This window comes from Suncus etruscus, chromosome 18 (assembly GCF_024139225.1).
Source record: "Suncus etruscus isolate mSunEtr1 chromosome 18, mSunEtr1.pri.cur, whole genome shotgun sequence".
Taxonomy (NCBI): domain Eukaryota; kingdom Metazoa; phylum Chordata; class Mammalia; order Eulipotyphla; family Soricidae; genus Suncus; species Suncus etruscus.
The window spans coordinates 32,897,500-32,914,615 of NC_064865.1; the positions used below are offsets into that span (position 1 = coordinate 32,897,500).

Here is a 17,116-nt window from a genome sequence, read left to right on the forward strand (position 1 = left end):
CCCTGAGCACTGCCGGGTGTGACCCAAAAACCGAAAAAAAAAAATTTAGGCACCATATTTCACAATATTTTGGGTGGGGTGTTTGCTTCTGGGCCGCATCCAGCAGTGCTCAGGTGTTATTCCCGGCTCTGTGCTCAGAAATCACCTCTGGCAGGCTCTGGGGACCATATGGGATAGTGGACATTGAATCTGGGTCAGCTACATGTAAGGCAAATGCCCTACTCACTATGCTATCACTCAGGCCCCAATATTGTGAATGGTAGAGTTTCATGCTTAACACAATCCAGTACCATTCCCTCCCCAGAGTGTCCATTTCCTCTGACCATCCCACCATTGTTTCAGTGTTCCTCATTATAATCTTACCCCACCCCCAACTTGCTTCTGAAAACCAAGGGTTACATGTAAATAGGCAATATTTAAGCAATTATTTGAGAGGTGGAGGAATTGACGAATTGCTTTTCTTTATGTAGGAGAAATGGTCCAGATTGAAGAAAAGGCACAGGTAAGTGCTCTGAGACAGAAAGTACTAAACTATGAAAGTTCACCCATGCACCTTGTGTTTGATTAGAAAAGAGGAAATTATGGGGAGAGCGCTGTGAAGTTAGATGGGCTGACTCATCACCTAACTCATTTTGTACTCAGTAAGGTGAAGTTGGCAAAGTTGGTATAAATGGAGGAAATTGAACTTGAGTCAGCCACATGTAAAAAAAAAAAGGCCTTACCTGCCACATCTCACTCAGGAAGGACACACACCAATAAGTGTAGTGTTCTCCTGAAAAGGAATTATTTGCCAAAAAGGCCCGCTTAGAGCAGTCAAAATCACTTGACCCTTTGCGTGGATGGTTTGGCCATAATTCTAATATGTGGCTGTAACTATCTCTCTCTTTATTTTTAACCATTATTAGAAATCAGGCCTTAGTAAATTCTTTCTAAGGACAGTACTAATCCCGCCAAAAATCTCCCACTTAACAGCTCCCTGTAATTTTTGCTACCTTGGCGCCTAAATCAGGTTTTTCCATATACTTAGCTCAAAACAAAGTAATTTTCACTCCCCCCCCCCCAACTTTGAAACATTCCTCACTCTTCCAACTTTCCTGATAATTACCAGTTTTCCTTCTGTTTTACCCAATACAAAGCGAACCCAAAACAAACTGCCTTTTCACCTTCAGTATTAGCTCTTTAATATGCTAATCTAAGCCAGAGTCTTTCTTTCTTTCCCCAGTGTCTTTGATGTCTAGAATTTGCACCCTGTTTTTCCCTGCCTCTAGCCTTTTAAAAGGAGCCAGCTCAAAAAATAAATTTGTCTCCGTTCTTGTAAACGTGAGTCCCCATACTATCTGTGTGGTTTCATTCATTTCTACAATATATTTCCGTCATTTGCCATTCCGCGTGCCCACCTTCTCCCCGTGGAATTTTTCCCGAAGTCCACGAAGGACCTGTTTGCAGGTGCTGAAGACTGCAAACAAAATTTGGCTCACAGCACTTACCCATTGTACTATCTTTCCAGTTCCCCAAAGTACCTTTTGTATGTCTGTTTTAGAGCCATACTTGCCAGTGCTCAGGGATCATTTCTGTCAGGGGTTGGGTTAGAGGTACCATATGGGATATTATGGTCCAATCTGGGTTGGGCATCTGCAATGCAAGTTTCCTACATGCTATACTATCTCACCAAACTCCCAAAGTATACGTTTTTGAATGGGAGTTGATGAAGATCTTACAGTCTTTGTTGCTGATTTGGATGTCAGATATGAGAGCCAAAATGAGTCAGAGAGCTCTGAGGGATTTGGCCAAGCACCTGAAAGGATGGTGCTCCCAGTGACTGAAGTTCAGATGACTCTGGTGTTCTGGTTTGGGTGAGAAGACAGAAGTTAAATGGCGACATGCAAAGCTGAGCCTCCTAATAGCTTTGTCAACCATGTAGCTTAATGTGAATGTTATGAGTATTAGCAGAACTAAAAAGAGCAAGAATTACTCATGCTTATATAGCAATTTATAACCTTCAAGGATTATAAATAAAAACAAATACAAATAAAACCCTTCAAAGCCTTTTTCTTCTTTTGGTTTTTGAGTCCTAGCTGTTGTGGGAGGGGCTCTGTGCTGGGGGATCTTATCAGCAGTGCATGAGAGTTCCAGTAAGCTAACCACACCTCTGCCTCCCTTGCTTCCTTTTAGGCAAAGCATGCGCAGGGTCCTTTGTAATCTCTCTGGCTCTCCTCAAAATTCTTTTCCAAACTTCACAATTTCTGGAGAGTATGTAACATCCAGTTCCTAGGAAGGTAAAGGGCTTGTGCTTGCTTGCATAAAGGCCAGAGGCTGCAGCAGGCAGGCAGGGCTAGAAATTAAGTGCTTCCTTCCCTAAAACTGTATTAGAATCTTGACTGCCAGGGACACAAACACAGATAGACACGGACTATGAGTCAGAGAAAACAAGTCAGAAACATAAAAGGAAGCCTGAGGCAGAGCAGAGCAGGGGTACCCATTGAAGGAGACAGCAGCACAGAGACTGACCTAGAAAAGTCTAATGGGCTGGGGAGCAAGCTGAGAGCAAGGCCACGTGCCTCTTGGGCTGTGGCCCACATGTCAGGCTCTCCCTCTCTTCCTTCCTTTTCCTCTGATGACCTGTCCACAAAACATCATTGGCATGCTGCTGGCAACCAGCCTGCCAATTAGCTCATGAGCCGCTCCCTCTGACTTCCTCCAGAGCCTCGCAGTGCAGTTCTAGACACCTGCTCCTTCTTCACCAACACAGCCCTCCAGTTTGTCCTGCCCCGCCCTGCTTCTCTGGGAGAAAACTGGCCTCTGTTCCCCTTCCCCGCAGACTCTGTGGTTGCTCTGATCAAACTCCTCCCAGAGCAGAGGTGTCATCTTTGCCCTTTTATCTGACATCTCTGATCACCTTTGTGAGCGTCCTTGAAACCAGCGCGGGGTGGAAGCATCTGTCATCACGCTGCTGCCTCCTTTTCCCACCCTTGGGTTGCTGCCCCACCCTCAGCAATGCCTTGGTGCATGGCTGGAAAATCAGGGAGGGGCTTCAACTTCAAGAAGCAGAGGAAAGGGCCCTCTACCTCCCCCCAAAAAATAACCATAAAAAGAAAAAAACAAAAAAACAAAATATCCCCACAACACATGGATGGCCGTGAAAAACTTGTAAAGGTTATTTTCATGCCTAATAGTAGAAAGGAAAAGACTGCAGAGAAGTCTATGTTAGAGGATGTTAGGAGTAATAGGGCTCACCAAGTTAAATGATAGAGACTGAGTGGGTAATAGAGGTCACAAGATCAAAAATGGTCTCTCAGAGTGTTTAGACTTGAGCAAAAGATTTGTCAAAACTATAGTTGCGGATTCTTTCCCTGGAAGCATCACCATTGCCACAAAAACAACAAACCAACAACCAAAAACAAATGAGAATTACAGTTAGAAATTAATTTGGAGAAGAGGGGCCAGAGGGATAATGGAGTGGTAGGGCATTTGCCTTTCACGCAGCTGATGGAGGACGGACTTCGGTTTGATTCCCGCGTCCCATGTGGTCCCCCAACCCAGGAGCGAATTCTGAACGCATAGCCAGGAGTAACCCCTGAGCGTCACCGGAGAGATAGCACAGCTTGCCTTGCAAGCAGCCGATCCAGGACCAAAGGTTCGAATCCCGGTGTCCCATATGGTCCCCCGTGCCTACCAGGAGCTATTTCTGAGCAGACAGCCAGGATAACTCCTGAGCAGCGCCGGGTGTGGCCCAAAAACCAAAAAAAAAAAAAAAAATTAATTTGGGAAGAGTAAAAGTATCTGTTAGAGCTAAGAAATAATTTTATATATTTTATTTTCTTCTTTTGAAGCTATCTTTTTAATATAGTTATCAGGAGCATTTGAAAGGATGGTGCTACCAGTGACTGAAGTTCGGATGACTCTGATATTCTGGTTTGGCTGAGAAGATAGAAGCTAAATAGTGACATGCAAAGCTGAGCCTGTTAATAATTTGTCAACCATGTAGCTTAATGTAAATGTTATGAGAATTAGTAGAACTAAAAAGAACCAGAATTACTCATGCTTATATAGCAATTTATAACCTTCAAGGATTATAAATAAAAACAAATATGAATAAAAGCTTTCAAAGTTATTCAAAATTTGAAATGACTTTCCATTTTTCCCTCTTCCTTTTTGTCCTTTGGTTGTGATGACTGGGGGTTGCACTTGCTTGGTTTGGGGGCTCGAACACTTGAATGATCCTCAGAAGGCTTTACACACCTTGGTGGTGGTGCTTGAACATGTACTACTGAGGGGTGCACTCATTAAATTGTGCAGCTCATTGCAGTTGTTGTGCTCACTAAAGATCACTGTGGTGCTCACATGTCCACTCTCAATTACTTGGCCACAGTAATTGAATATTTTTAGTTTCAGCGCTCACATACACTTGACTATGTCCAAGAGATTGTACACCCTGTCATAGCACCAGGGCTCCCAGATAGTAGTGTCACATAGACGACACTTGATACATGTGGGCAGCAATAGAAATATAAATAAAATATCAAATAATATAAATATTTAAATATTTATATCATTTAAATTATAATTTAAATTTATAATTATAAATAATTAATCTGTGATTATAAAATTTATAATCATAAGTGATTATGAATTTGTGATTTATAATTTAAATATTGAATATTTAACTATAAATATCAATATAAATAAATATCAAATGCAGGGATACATTTTAGTCACTGCATCCCTCAGGCCCCTAAGGTTGATATCTTGACCCATTTTATAGATCAGGAAATTAAGGCTCAGATAAGTAAAGCAATTACTACAAATCGCAGCTTCTGGGCCAGAGAGATAGCATGGAGGTAGGGCGTTTGCCTTGCATGCAGAAAGACAGTGGTTCGAATCCCGGTGTCCCATATGGTCCCCCGAGCCTGCCAGGAGTAACCTGAGTGTTGCTGGGTGTGACCCCCCCAAAATAAACAAAAAACAAAAAAACAAAAACCAAATCGCAGGTTCTAAGAATCTAAATGTGAAATCAAAGAGTCCAATGGAATAAAGTGAATGGTTTGCATGCAGGAGATCTGAGTTTGGTTCCCATCATTGCATATTCCACTGAGTACCACCAGGAGTGACGCCTGAGCACTGAGCAAAGAATTGCTCCTAAGCATGGCATGATATGACTCCTTCCTCCTTCCAAAGAATCTGAATTTCAATCTGAATGTTGATTTATATTTATATTTCAGTTGCTACCTTTTATGATATGACACATATAACTAGCAAAGAAAAATTATACCTATGAGTGCTGTACTCAAGGAACATTTATGAGGCATTATTAGGTGTCAAACAATATTCAAAGCACTGAGATACCAAGAAAGTCTGCTTCTAAATGGTAGAGCTTCAACATAAGGTATAGATTAGTGATTTAGAGATGCCTGTCCTGAAAATATAAAATTGGAAGCTCATTCCAGGTACCTAGTATGGCCCTATAGTTCTGGCAGTTCCACTAGTTGAGCCTGGTAACAGAGAGAAGAAAAGGCAATAAAATAGTTTTGTTTTGTTTTGGGCCACACTTAGTGGTGCTCAGGGCTTTCTCTTGATGCTGTACTCAGGAATTACTCCTAGCTGGGGTTGGGGGATCATATGGGCTACTTGGGAAACAACCCAGATCAGCCACTTTCAAGGTAAGCACTTTTTCACTGTACTGTCTTCTTGGCCCTATAACTATTGTGTATTTTGAAGGTAGAACTTCTAGTTGAAGAATGGTGTGGGCAGTATAAAGAATACTGGGAGAGTCCAGAGGACTGAGGTTTCTCTCTGGAGAAAGACAGCTTTTAAGAAGAGGTGAAACAGTCTGGCCTTGGAAGAGAGGAAACAACTTTCCCAGTAGATGGCTGGAAGCATGTGGGAGAAACCAAAGCTACTAAGTAAGCACAGTGTGTGGGAGAACTCCCAAGACGTTCTTGGAGAACAGAGGAGGGTATGAGAGGAACCAGATGAAGAACAATGACATTTAACTCAAGATCTATTTAAAACCATTGTATACCAGTAGTAAGATTTGAGATGAAGTTTTATAGCTATAACGTTGTGGGATAATGAGAGAACATCACTAATATGTTGGGAACTTGAAAGGAACTTAAGTAAAGAAACACCCATTGAACATTCCTATGTGCCAGCGAGCATGCAACGTAATTTTACATACACTACTTTAATTTATATAGCAGTTAGAAAGAATGAAGAAGACCTTTTTGTGTTGACATAAGAGCTATAGTTAAGAGCTTGGTTAAAAGAAAAGGCAAGTACAGAATAGTTTATACTATTATAATTTGTTCAAAGAAACCACACAGGAGAGGCTTTGGTGGGAAGGAATAGGAATCAACAGACAGAAAAATACACGAGAATGCTGTGTGATTGAAGAGTTTCAGATGGCTCATGGAACTGAAGTTTCCATGTGTGGTGAGGATGTTGGATCCTGCCAGGAACCAGAACTGAGGAGAACTAAGTTTGCCCACCTAATGGCTAAAAGTCTAACCTACTCTCCTAGGAGCAAACCTTTTAATTGGAAATAAACACATTTTATTGAATGTTGCAAAGATACTGGCTGCAGGTGCCACACACAGCAATTCTCAGAGATTATTCCATACTTTCTACTTAGGAATCATTCCTGCATAGAGCATCAAACTTTGGTCACTAGCAAGGAAGAGAAGCACTATGCAATCTCTCTGACCCCAGGCCCCTCATTTTTGGTGGTGGTTGTTGTTTTTAAAGCACATTTGGCAGTGCTCAGGAACTAGACCAGGCTCTGTATTGTGGGGAGGGTATTAGGGATGTGCAGAGCATGTGTTCAGCATTTGGAGACATCTCTCTGGTGAGCCCTTCATTCCCCAATGCCTTCACTTTTAATTTCCATTGGGGGAGGAAGTTTGGGTCACATACAGTGGTTCTCAGGGCTTACTCCTAGTTCTGCACTCAGGGGTCACTCCTGCCATGCTCAGGAATTATCTGGGAGTTTTGGGGATGGAATCTGGTCAGCTGTGTGCAAGGTAAGTGCCCTTACCTGCTGTATTATCACTCAAGTCCCAACATTTTATTTTTGATGCACTTTTTTATTTGCTTTCATATATGTTAATACTATGATTATATTATTAAAATATGCTCTTCCAGTGCATTTATTTAGATGATTTATTTATTTGCTTTTGCCCTAGTTCAGGCAACTTTTTAAACACCTTTGATCTCACTTTTATCTCACTAATAAATAGATATCTTTATTTCCCTTACTACCTTTATTTTATAGCTATCTCAAATACATACATGTACATGTATCCACTCATTTATTTCCATATAAAATATGTATTAAATGAATGGAAAACTGTCTTCAAGGACCACTTCAGATGAATTCTGGGGACAGTGGTTAAAGAAGACTTTCAGGAGTTGGAAACATAACACAGAGATATGGGGCTTGCCTTTGCATGCAGCTGACCCTGGTTTGATCCCCAGTATCACATATAGTTTTCCAGGAATGATCCCTGAGCAAAAGTTGATGTAGTTTTATTCTCCCAATAAAATAAAAAAGTAGATTTTCATTCTGTATGACTTAAATTCTTTGTTATCTGGGAGTGGTGTTTGGGCCACACCTAGAAGCTACTCTCAGCTCTGTGCTCAAGTCATTTCTCTGGTACTCAGAGGCTCATGCAGTGCTTGGGGGATCAAACTCAGGCCTCCCTCATGCAAATTATGTGTTTACTCCTTTGAGCTATTTCTCTGGTCATCACTTAAATTCTTTACAAGTGAATGTATACATTAATTATGTGTGAAGTAAAAATAATAAAACAAAGCAACCAATCTACAATGCTAAAGTTAATTATTACTCACAGTTTATAGATGTGGAAAACTGAGGCCCAGAGACTTAAGTAATTTGTTCAAACTTAAAGCAAGCAAGCACAACTGGTAAAAAACAAATTTGAAGTTAAAGAGAGAGAAGAAACAGGAAACAGCAGGTAAAAAGGAAGCAGATAAAGAAAGCCAGAAACTTGGAGGATGGAGATAGGGTAATAAGGACCTTTCACAGGTTGACTGTGAAAGAACCAGAGGCCGCAACATTACAGCTGTTGATCTGAAAGAAATGTTAAATGTCTGTTGAGTAAGGGAATTCTCTAATAATCTGACAGAAGCACCACTCTAAAAGAGGTAAGTCCATAGCCCCATGTCCTTAGAGAGCATCTTCAGAGAATGCAGATGACATGCATCTGCAGTGAGTCACTGGATCCCAGAAACTGATGGCAAGACTGAGATCATCACCCCAAAATACAGGAAGCAAAGACAACAAGTCCCCTGGGGTCTAGGGAGCTTAACCTGTCTGGTCAGAGGCTGCTGTCACAAAACCAACAAAGAATTCATATCTAATAGGTTTTCCTCATGGCTCAAATTGAGTCGGTATGCAAGTCATTGGAAAGCTGTGACACCAAGAAGGATGACATACAAATGAAGCCTGACTGAGAAAATGAGATAAAAACAAGAAACATTCACCCCCTTCTCTTCTTTCATGGTTAGAAGAATAAATACTTGATGGACTTCATACACTCTGGTTGTGATGCTAGCTGAGGGTTGTTTATTTGGTATGGTCACACACACTCAGTTATAATTTACCAGAGATCACATAAATTTGTACTCTGGGAAGAAAAACAAGTCTCTGTCTTGAGGGAACAAAGATGTCTGTAGAGAAGAAGCTCAAAGAGGTCAAAGTCAGGGCCACCCAAAACCATACTGTCAATGACCCTGAGGTCTGAAAGCATCAACCCTGTAATCAGGGATTATAAACTTTGTTTGGGAGTTAGAGACTGGAGATAGAGGGAAGATTTATTAGTTTTGAAAAGTATGTTTGAGGCTGGAGAGATAGTAAGAGGGCAGAGCATTTGCCTTGCATGTGGCTGACTTGCGTTTGATCCTCAATGTCCCATATGGTTCCCTAAGCACTAGCAGGAGTAATTCCTTAGTGTGGAGCCAGGAGTACACCCGAGTATCACCAGGTATACCACCCCAACAAAACAAAGCAAAAAACAAAGAATAAGAAAAGCATCTTGAATCCAGGAATGTGGCTTTGTGTGCATGAGACTGCAAATTCAATCCTCAGCACTTTTTTTTTTTACAATGCTGAATGTAATTTAGTGGCACTTGCCTTTGGGCTTCCTAGAATACAAGTGTATGTGATCTCTGGTAAACTATAACCGAGTGTGTGTGACCACATCAAATAAGCAACCCTCAGCTAGCACCACAACAAGAGTGTGTAAACTCCACAAACAAGTATTTATATTCTAACAACAAGGGAAGAGAAGAGGCTGAAAGCTTCTTGCATTGAACTGTGTTATACACAGATATAAACACAAGCCCTAATCCCACAAATTTGTCCATTCCCTAGCTGGGGGAGCTGATTTCTGAAGCTGGCCTGACATAACTATATCTTCTGATCCTTCTATTAGAAAAAAAATTATCGTGTGTGTGTGTGTGTGTGTGTGTGTGTGTGTGTGTGTGTGTGTGTGTGTGTGTGTGTGTGTGTGTGTGTGTGTGGGTGGTTTGGGCCACACCTGGCAGTTCTCAGGGTATACTCTTGGGTTTGTGCTTAGGGTCGCTCATAGAAAGGCTCAGCAAACCATAGGCAATTGCCCTACCCACTGTACTATCTCTCCAGCTCCATAGACATAAGCTATTTTACTGAACAAAAATCAGTCTTACTTGGACATCAGGATAAAAATGAGACAAAAATAATCTAGTTTATGTGCTGTCTGAGTACAGCCAAAAGCAAAGTCATTGTTCTAGCCCATATCTTGCCTAAAAGGAATGATTTCTCTTACTTTTCTATTACAACTTTAATCTCCTTTCAGTCTCCCTTGGACATATTTTTGGAGATATCCAATCATAAAATCTGTGCTTCTGTTTGACAGCATTCAGTTTAAAAAATATTCTTACTATTTTTAGATCTTATTTTATATCACTCAACCAAGACACAAACCCTATAATTGACATCTCCCACTTACCGTATTTTTCTTACCATAAGACACACTTTTCCCCCCAAAGGATGAGTAACATGCCCGTGTGCTTATGGAGCAAATGCCATCTGAATGGCTGAAGCCTGAGTGCAGGGGAGGAGAGCATATACTAACCACTTGAGGTCCACAGTGTTATGCCCCCTTTATTGCGCAACATACCACATAGTAAGAGCAATCAGGCTAACTTACTTTCACCATACATATAGAGCTTTCGTTTAAGACTAATTGCTGCTGTTACATTTTTTAATAGTAACAAAAAAAGTTTTTTAATTAAAAAGTTATTTTTTCTTTCTTTTTGTTTTGCTTTTGTTTTTTTGTTGTTGGGTCACACCGGCAGCACTCAGGAGTTACTCCTGGCTCTACGCTCAGAAATCGCTCCTGGCAGGCTCCTGGGATCATATGGGATGCCTAGATTCGAACCACTATCCTTTTGAATGCAAGACAAACGCCCTACCTCCATGCTATCTCTCAGGCCCCCCTTTTTAAAATTTTTTTGATGTAAAAAAAGAGTTAAGTAAATGTGTTTAACCAGATGTGGACCAGCGTACTGTAAATATACTTCCACCTCACAGCCCTGTCTTCTGATGGCGTCTCATTTATTAAATTGCATTTATTAAATACTTTAGTTCAGCATTTGCTTTATAATATTTTTTTCTTGTTTCCCTCATTTAAAACTATGTGCATCTTATGGTTAGGTGAGTCTTATAGAGCGAAAAATACAATAATACTTTCTAACTGAAATGACCCACAATTGCCCGTGGTTGTGTATTCTTTTGTTCTTTTTTGTTTTTGGTTTTTGGGTCACACCCGGCAGAGCTCAGGACTTATTCCTGGCTCCACGCTCAGAAATCGCTCCTGGCAGGCTCAGGGGACCATGTGGGATGCCGAGATTCCAACCACCGTCCTTCTGCATGAAAGGCAAATAGCTTGCCTCCATGCTATCTCTCCGGCCCTGGTTGTGTATTCTTTAATTAACTTTTAATTCTTTGAATTAAAAAATTCAACTTGTTCCAATCATATGTAGATGTGGTTTTGAGGCTCTTTAGCTAGAGAATGCTATCTTTTCTCCCCACTCCTCCCCTTCCCCCTTCTTCCTTTTCCTCCTTTCCTCTCTCCTCCTCTCCTCTGTCCTCCTTTCTCCTCTCCTCTCCTTCTTGTCCCTTCTTTCCATAATCGCAATACTCAGCTCAAGCCTGGCTCTAATCTTAGGAATCACTTCTGGAGCGATTCCTGGGATCACATTACAGATCAAATCCTGGTACGACGTCGTGTGCCCCAACACTTCAGTTCTCACTGGTCTTCTTCAAGGGTGGAGTGGTTCTTGTTTATTCTCCCACTATATGAACAGCCAGGACGCTCTTCTTCAACTTCTGAAAGGTTAAACAACACCCCCACTGAAGAGATAATAGTCATAGTTCAAAATTATGGACTTGGAGGGTAGAACCTCCTTGCCCCAAAGTACCCTAGGCCTTCATTCGTTAGAGACTGTGCAAAGAGGGTGGAAGATAATGCAGGACGAGTGAGAGAAACTATTCTCATGGTGTTCACAGTCTCTGTCCTGTCTGTGCTGCAGCTGGAGCTGCCTGCAAAGGCGACAGAGGATGCACACCTCCGTGAGAGGTGCCAGGAACCCTGCCTGAGGAAGGCTCGGAAAGACACTAGGTCAAGTTTTGTCTAACAAAACCGAGTGGGATATCTGAGACGCTGATTGGTAGGGGCCAGTGGTCCAGGGCTCACCCTGGCTCTGCTTTCTAGAATCACTCCTGATGGGTGCTCCGCAATATTGGGGGTACTCAGGATCCAGCCTGGGGTCTGTGCTTTCAAGGCAATCGCCTTAGCCTCTGGCCTTGAAATTGATCTTTTTGTGGGAAAGAGGTATTAGAGAGTTTCATTTTTATGCAAACATTTAAAATATTGGCTGCCCTAGTCTAGGGATGGTGCTAGGTATCCGTAGAGGTCAGGTAGAGAAGGGAGAAAGTATGAAATCAACGTAATTCAATCCCAAAAGAAATTCCTTTCTAGCATGGAAGCAATCCGCTTAGGAACAATCAAACCAGATCAAGTATCTGATGTCACTGAGCACAAGAGCCGGATCTGAGTAAAGGAAACAGGGAATTAGGAGATGGCACGGGGGTAATTCGGAATGAACATGCGGAAGGGGTGCTTGCGGATCCAGACCTGCATGTCCCTAGACGTCCCCTAACAGACAGGTGAGGGCTACTTATGTAATCGGAGGCGCCTCGCGGGCGACTGGGGGAACTGGATGGGGAGGCCGGGCCAGGGCTGACTTCGCGCTCCTGGAATCTGCTTTCGGGGCGTTGGCTCACCCTGGCCCGACACCCGGGCCCGCCCTCCTCTGAGGCCGCAGCTCGGCAGGGCAGTGCAGGGGCGTCTACCCAGGCCTCCGAGAGAACCCCGCGGTCACCCCAAGCTAGACAGCTGTCAACGCTTTGAGAAGGCCGCCCCCTTCTGTCTGCTTCATCTCCAGCGCACTTGTCGGGAGTCAAAGGGACCCGCACAGATCTTGAATTCCAAAACCTGGGTTTTGGCCTCTATATGTAATTTTGTTATCTTGTTGGTTCTGTGTTTCAAACTCCTCACTTCTGGCTTTTTTCCAGAAGTCCTCCCTTCTCTGCCTTTCACTTCCATCTCTCCAATCCTCACCGGGCAACACTAAGTCATCAGGATTTTTTGTTTTGTTTTGTTTGCGCTGAACATAGGTGGGCATATCTTTTTGAGTTGATGATTTTTGTGTTTGGGATAGCTAATGCAAAAGGAGCTTCATTCTTATTCATATTGTTTTCCGTGGAGGCTGGACCAGCTGACATTCCTACCAGCAGTAAATGCGGGTTCTTTTTCATCATATTCCAGCTAATATTTGTAGTTTCCAGTCTGGGGATACATGTTATTCTCATTGATGTGAGGTGATACCTCATTGTTGAAAAAAAATGTTTTAAAGAAGCACACTGATTATATCTTAAAAACACACAAATATTTAATATAAACGCCAATGTTCAAACTCATTTTCCTTTCTTCCGAAGTAAAATAGTTTTATCTAGAAATAGGAGAGGGGGAAGAGAGAGAGAGAGTCTCATAAAGTTAAGGAGAAGAAATCAGAGCTGAAGTGTGGGGGCCTTCAGAATGAATTGTGGCTAGCCCAAGGGATTGCACAGAGGGTAAAGTTCTCGCTTCGCACATGGTTGACCCTGGCTCTATCCCTAGCACTGCTCTATCTCTCAGCACTTACAGGTGTGGCCTTAAAAAAAATTAAATAAAACATGCTTGTTCTTGCTCATGTTTTCCACTGAACATGTATCTCATTTGCTTGTCTTTGTTTATTTCCAAGAAGCCTGTGTTTTCTCTCAAGCATGTACTTTTCCCTTTTCACTCACATCTTTCTAAGTAAGTTTCAATACAAACTTTCTGCTTAAAAAAATAAAGTTTAAAAATGAAACAGAATATGGATTATGCCTCTGTTTCAAATTTCTGTGTCACAACTTTAAAAATGAAATTAAACAAATTTTGTTCTAGAAATACCTTATTTATTTGTTCTTAGCTGTTTAGTCAGTTCTCCAAGAGGTTCTTTTCTTTTCTTTCTTTCCTTTTTTTCTTTTTAGGCCACACCAGGTGACATTCAGGGGTTACTCCTAGCTATGCACTCAGAAATCGCTCCTGACTTGGGGACCACATGGGACGCTGGGGAATGGAACTGCGGTCTGTCCTAGGCTAGCGTGGGCAAGGCAAGATATCTTACCGCTTGTGCCATCACTCTGCCCCCTAGGTTATTTTATTTTCAGTGGTAAATAATATTTGGAAAACATCACATAAGTGTTAAGAGTGCTTGCTCCATGCATTCAGATCCAAGGGTCTTCAAACTACGGCCTGCGGGCCACATATTGTATTTATTCCCATTTTGTTTCTTCATTTCTAAATAAGATATATGCAGTGTGCATAAAAATTTGTTCATAATTTTTGCTTTTACTATAATCTGGCCCTCCAACAGTCTGAAGGACAGTGAACTGGCCCCCTGTTTAAAAAGTTTGAGGATCCCTGATAGACCTTTCCTTGTAATTTTACCCTAATACAGTTATTTATTTCTTTGGTTTTGGGGTTACACTGGGTTGTGTTGTGTTTGGGGTTAATTTCTGGCTCTGTCCTCAGGGATTGATCACTCCTGGAAGTTCTTGGGGAACCATAGATGGTGCTGGGGATTAAATCCAGGGCTGCTGAATAAAAGACAAGTTCCTTACCTTCTGTACTACTTCTCTGTATTTTCCACAAAGAAAATAGATAATCAGAATACATTTATCTCAATCCAAATTTCTTTTATGTCTTGTTTGTAGGTAAGCTAACCATTTTTAGGTTGAAATTTTGTTCCTAGTAATATTAACAAATAAAATGTTTAGCTTTATTTTAATTTCCACCAAATGAACTGTCTGGTCTTGGTACCATGGAGGGGATGGGGTGGCAAACAAAAAAGAGAAAAACTAGGAGGAGTCCATCTAGGTGTTACAGATATCCATTTCGAAGGAGGAAGGGAAAAAAGAAGAAAAAGGTAACAAAACAAAAACAAAAAACAATAAAGGAGTAACAACAAAAGTACAAAAAGAATTAAAAAAAAATAAACCAAAAACCAAAACCATCAGCTATGGATGGCAAACAAAACAAAACATAAACAAACTAAAAAAAAAAACCAGACCAGCAACTTCTTTTTTTTTTATTTATATACATTTTACTTCCCCATCTTTATTATGACCTTCAACATTAGAAAGAAAGGGGCCTATAACTTAAATAGAAAACAATGAAATGTCAAACTGACAGCAGAACTTAGGAGGTTATTTTATAGAATTAAAATAGTGTCCTCATCAAAATCTGTTAGTGTATTCACATCAGAATCACATCAGTCCTTACACATGCACATCTGCTGATTTTTTTTTAAGATAAATGTTTCTCTGTAACTGATCTTTTATTGAAGAACTTTGGTCATTTGGCCACTGCTTAATTTTACTTAAAAGTTTTGAGGAGATCTCCTTTTTCTGGTTCTGCTTAATAGGGAATTCTAGTAGAAAAGTCTTGCTTGGGAAACAAGCTCAGGGCATAGAGACTGTCTAGCTTGTTATTTTTACCCCCAAATGCACCAGTAATATCATCTGGCATTATTTCATTTTGTATAGGCACTCTAAAATGGGGGTAATCTTATGTATAGAAAGAATTTTTTAATTTAAATTTTGTATTATTAAGGCCATTAAGAATTGTGAATTACAAATCTTTCACAGTTGTATTTCAGATGTTTAATGACAGTGAATTAGGGCCATTCCCACCACCTGTCTCCATCATAGTTCCCTGCATGCATTCCATATGTCCACCCCTGACCCCTAGAATACTAGTGTAACAAGTTCATTTTGTGTTTAGCTTGTTATAGTTTGGGTCTCTTTATTGTCATTGACTTTGGCTTGGGTATTTAAATCTGACCTTTTTTTTTTTTTTTTTTTTTTAGTGTATAGTGAATCTTTTTTTTTTTAATTTAAACAACTTTATTACATACATGATTGTGTTTGGGTTTCAGTCATGTAAAGAACACCACCCATCACCAGTGCAACATTCCCATCACCAATGTCCCAAATCTCCCTCCTCCCCACCCAACCCCTGCCTGTACTCTAGACAGGCTTTCTATTTTTCTCGTACATTCTCATTATTAGGATAGATCAAAACTTAGTTATTTCTCTAACTAAATTCATCCCTGTTTGTGGTGAGCTTCATGAGGTGAGCTGTAACTTCCAGCTCTTTTCTCTTTTGTGTTTGAAAGTTATTATTGCAAGAATGTCTTTCATTTTTCTCAAAACCCATAGATGAGTGAGACCATTCTGCGTCTCTCTCTCTCTCTCTCTCTCTCTCTCTCTCTCTCTCTCTCTCTCTCTCTCTCTCTCTCTCTCTCTGACTTATTTCACTCAGCATAATAGATTCCATGTACATCCATGTATAGGAAAATTTCATGACTTCATTTCTCCTGACAGCTGCAAAATATTCCATTGTGTATATGTACCACTGTTTCTTTAGCCATTCACCTGTTGAAGGGTATCTTGGCTGTTTCCAGAGTCTTGCTATGGTAAATAGTGCTGCAATGAATATAGGTGTAAGGAAGGGATTTTTGTATTGTATTTTTGTGTTCCTAGGGAATATTCCTAGGAGTGGTATAGCTGGGTTGTATGGGAGCTCGATCTCCAGTTTTTGGAGGAACCTCCATATTGCTTTCCATAAAGGTTGATTAGACTGCATTCCCACCAGCAATGGATAAGAGTTCCTTTCTCTCCACATCCCCGCCAACACTGCTTGTTCTCATTCTTTGTGATGTGTGCCAATCTCTGAGGTGTGAGGTGGTACCTTATATTTGTTTTGATTTGCATCTCCCTGATGATTAGTGATGTGGAGCATTTTTTCATGTGTCTTTTGGCCATTTGTATTTCTTCTTTGTCAAAGTCCATTTCTTCTCCCCATTTTTTTTGAAGGGATTAGATGTTTTTTTCTTGTAAATTTCTGTCAGTGCCTTGTATATTTTGGAGATTAGCCCCTTGTCTGATGGGTATTGGGTGAATAGTTTCTCCCACTCAGTGGGGGGCTCTTGTATCCTGGGCACCATTTCTTTTGAGGTGCAGAAGCTTCTCAGTTCAATATATTCCCATCTGTTAATCTCTGCTTTCACTTGCTTGGAGAGTGCAGTTTCCTCTTTGAAGATGCTTTTAGTCTCAATGTCCTGGAATGTTTTACCTACGTGTTGTTCTATGTATCTTATGGTTTTGGGTCTGATATCGAGGTCTTTCATCATTTTGGATTTAATCTTTGTACCTGATGTTAGCTGGGGGTCTAAGTTCAATTTTTTGCAAGTGGCTAGACAGTTGTGCCAACACCACTGTTGAAGATGTTTTCTTTGCTCCATTTAGGATGTCTTGCTCTTTTATCAAAAATTAGGTGATTGTATGTCTGGGGAACATTCTCTGAGTATTCAAGCCTATTCCACTGATCTAAGGGCCTGTCTTTATTCTGATACCATGCTGTTTTGATAACTATTGCTTTGTACTACAGTTTAAAGTTGGGAAAAGTAA

At 40.9% G+C, this 17,116-nt stretch overlaps 2 protein-coding genes across 2 annotated transcripts in view; one reads left to right on the forward strand and one right to left on the reverse strand.

Moving 5' to 3' along the window:
- The first annotated feature begins 590 nt into the window (after positions 1–590).
- Positions 591–17,116, forward strand: part of PRR3 (proline rich 3) — a 641,937-nt gene continuing 625,411 nt past the window's right edge. The window contains exon 1 of the mRNA XM_049765435.1: positions 591–595. The gene's annotated coding sequence lies outside the window, so the exon portion shown is untranslated. The remainder of the gene's footprint in view (positions 596–17,116) is intronic.
- The window catches only part of TRIM31 (tripartite motif containing 31), a 37,869-nt gene continuing 32,884 nt past the window's right edge, over positions 12,132–17,116 (reverse strand). The window contains exons 11-12 of the mRNA XM_049764764.1: positions 12,344–12,539; positions 12,132–12,215 (exon numbers count right to left, since the gene is read on the reverse strand). Coding sequence (XP_049620721.1) covers positions 12,132–12,215; positions 12,344–12,539 — 280 coding nt within the window. The remainder of the gene's footprint in view (positions 12,216–12,343; positions 12,540–17,116) is intronic.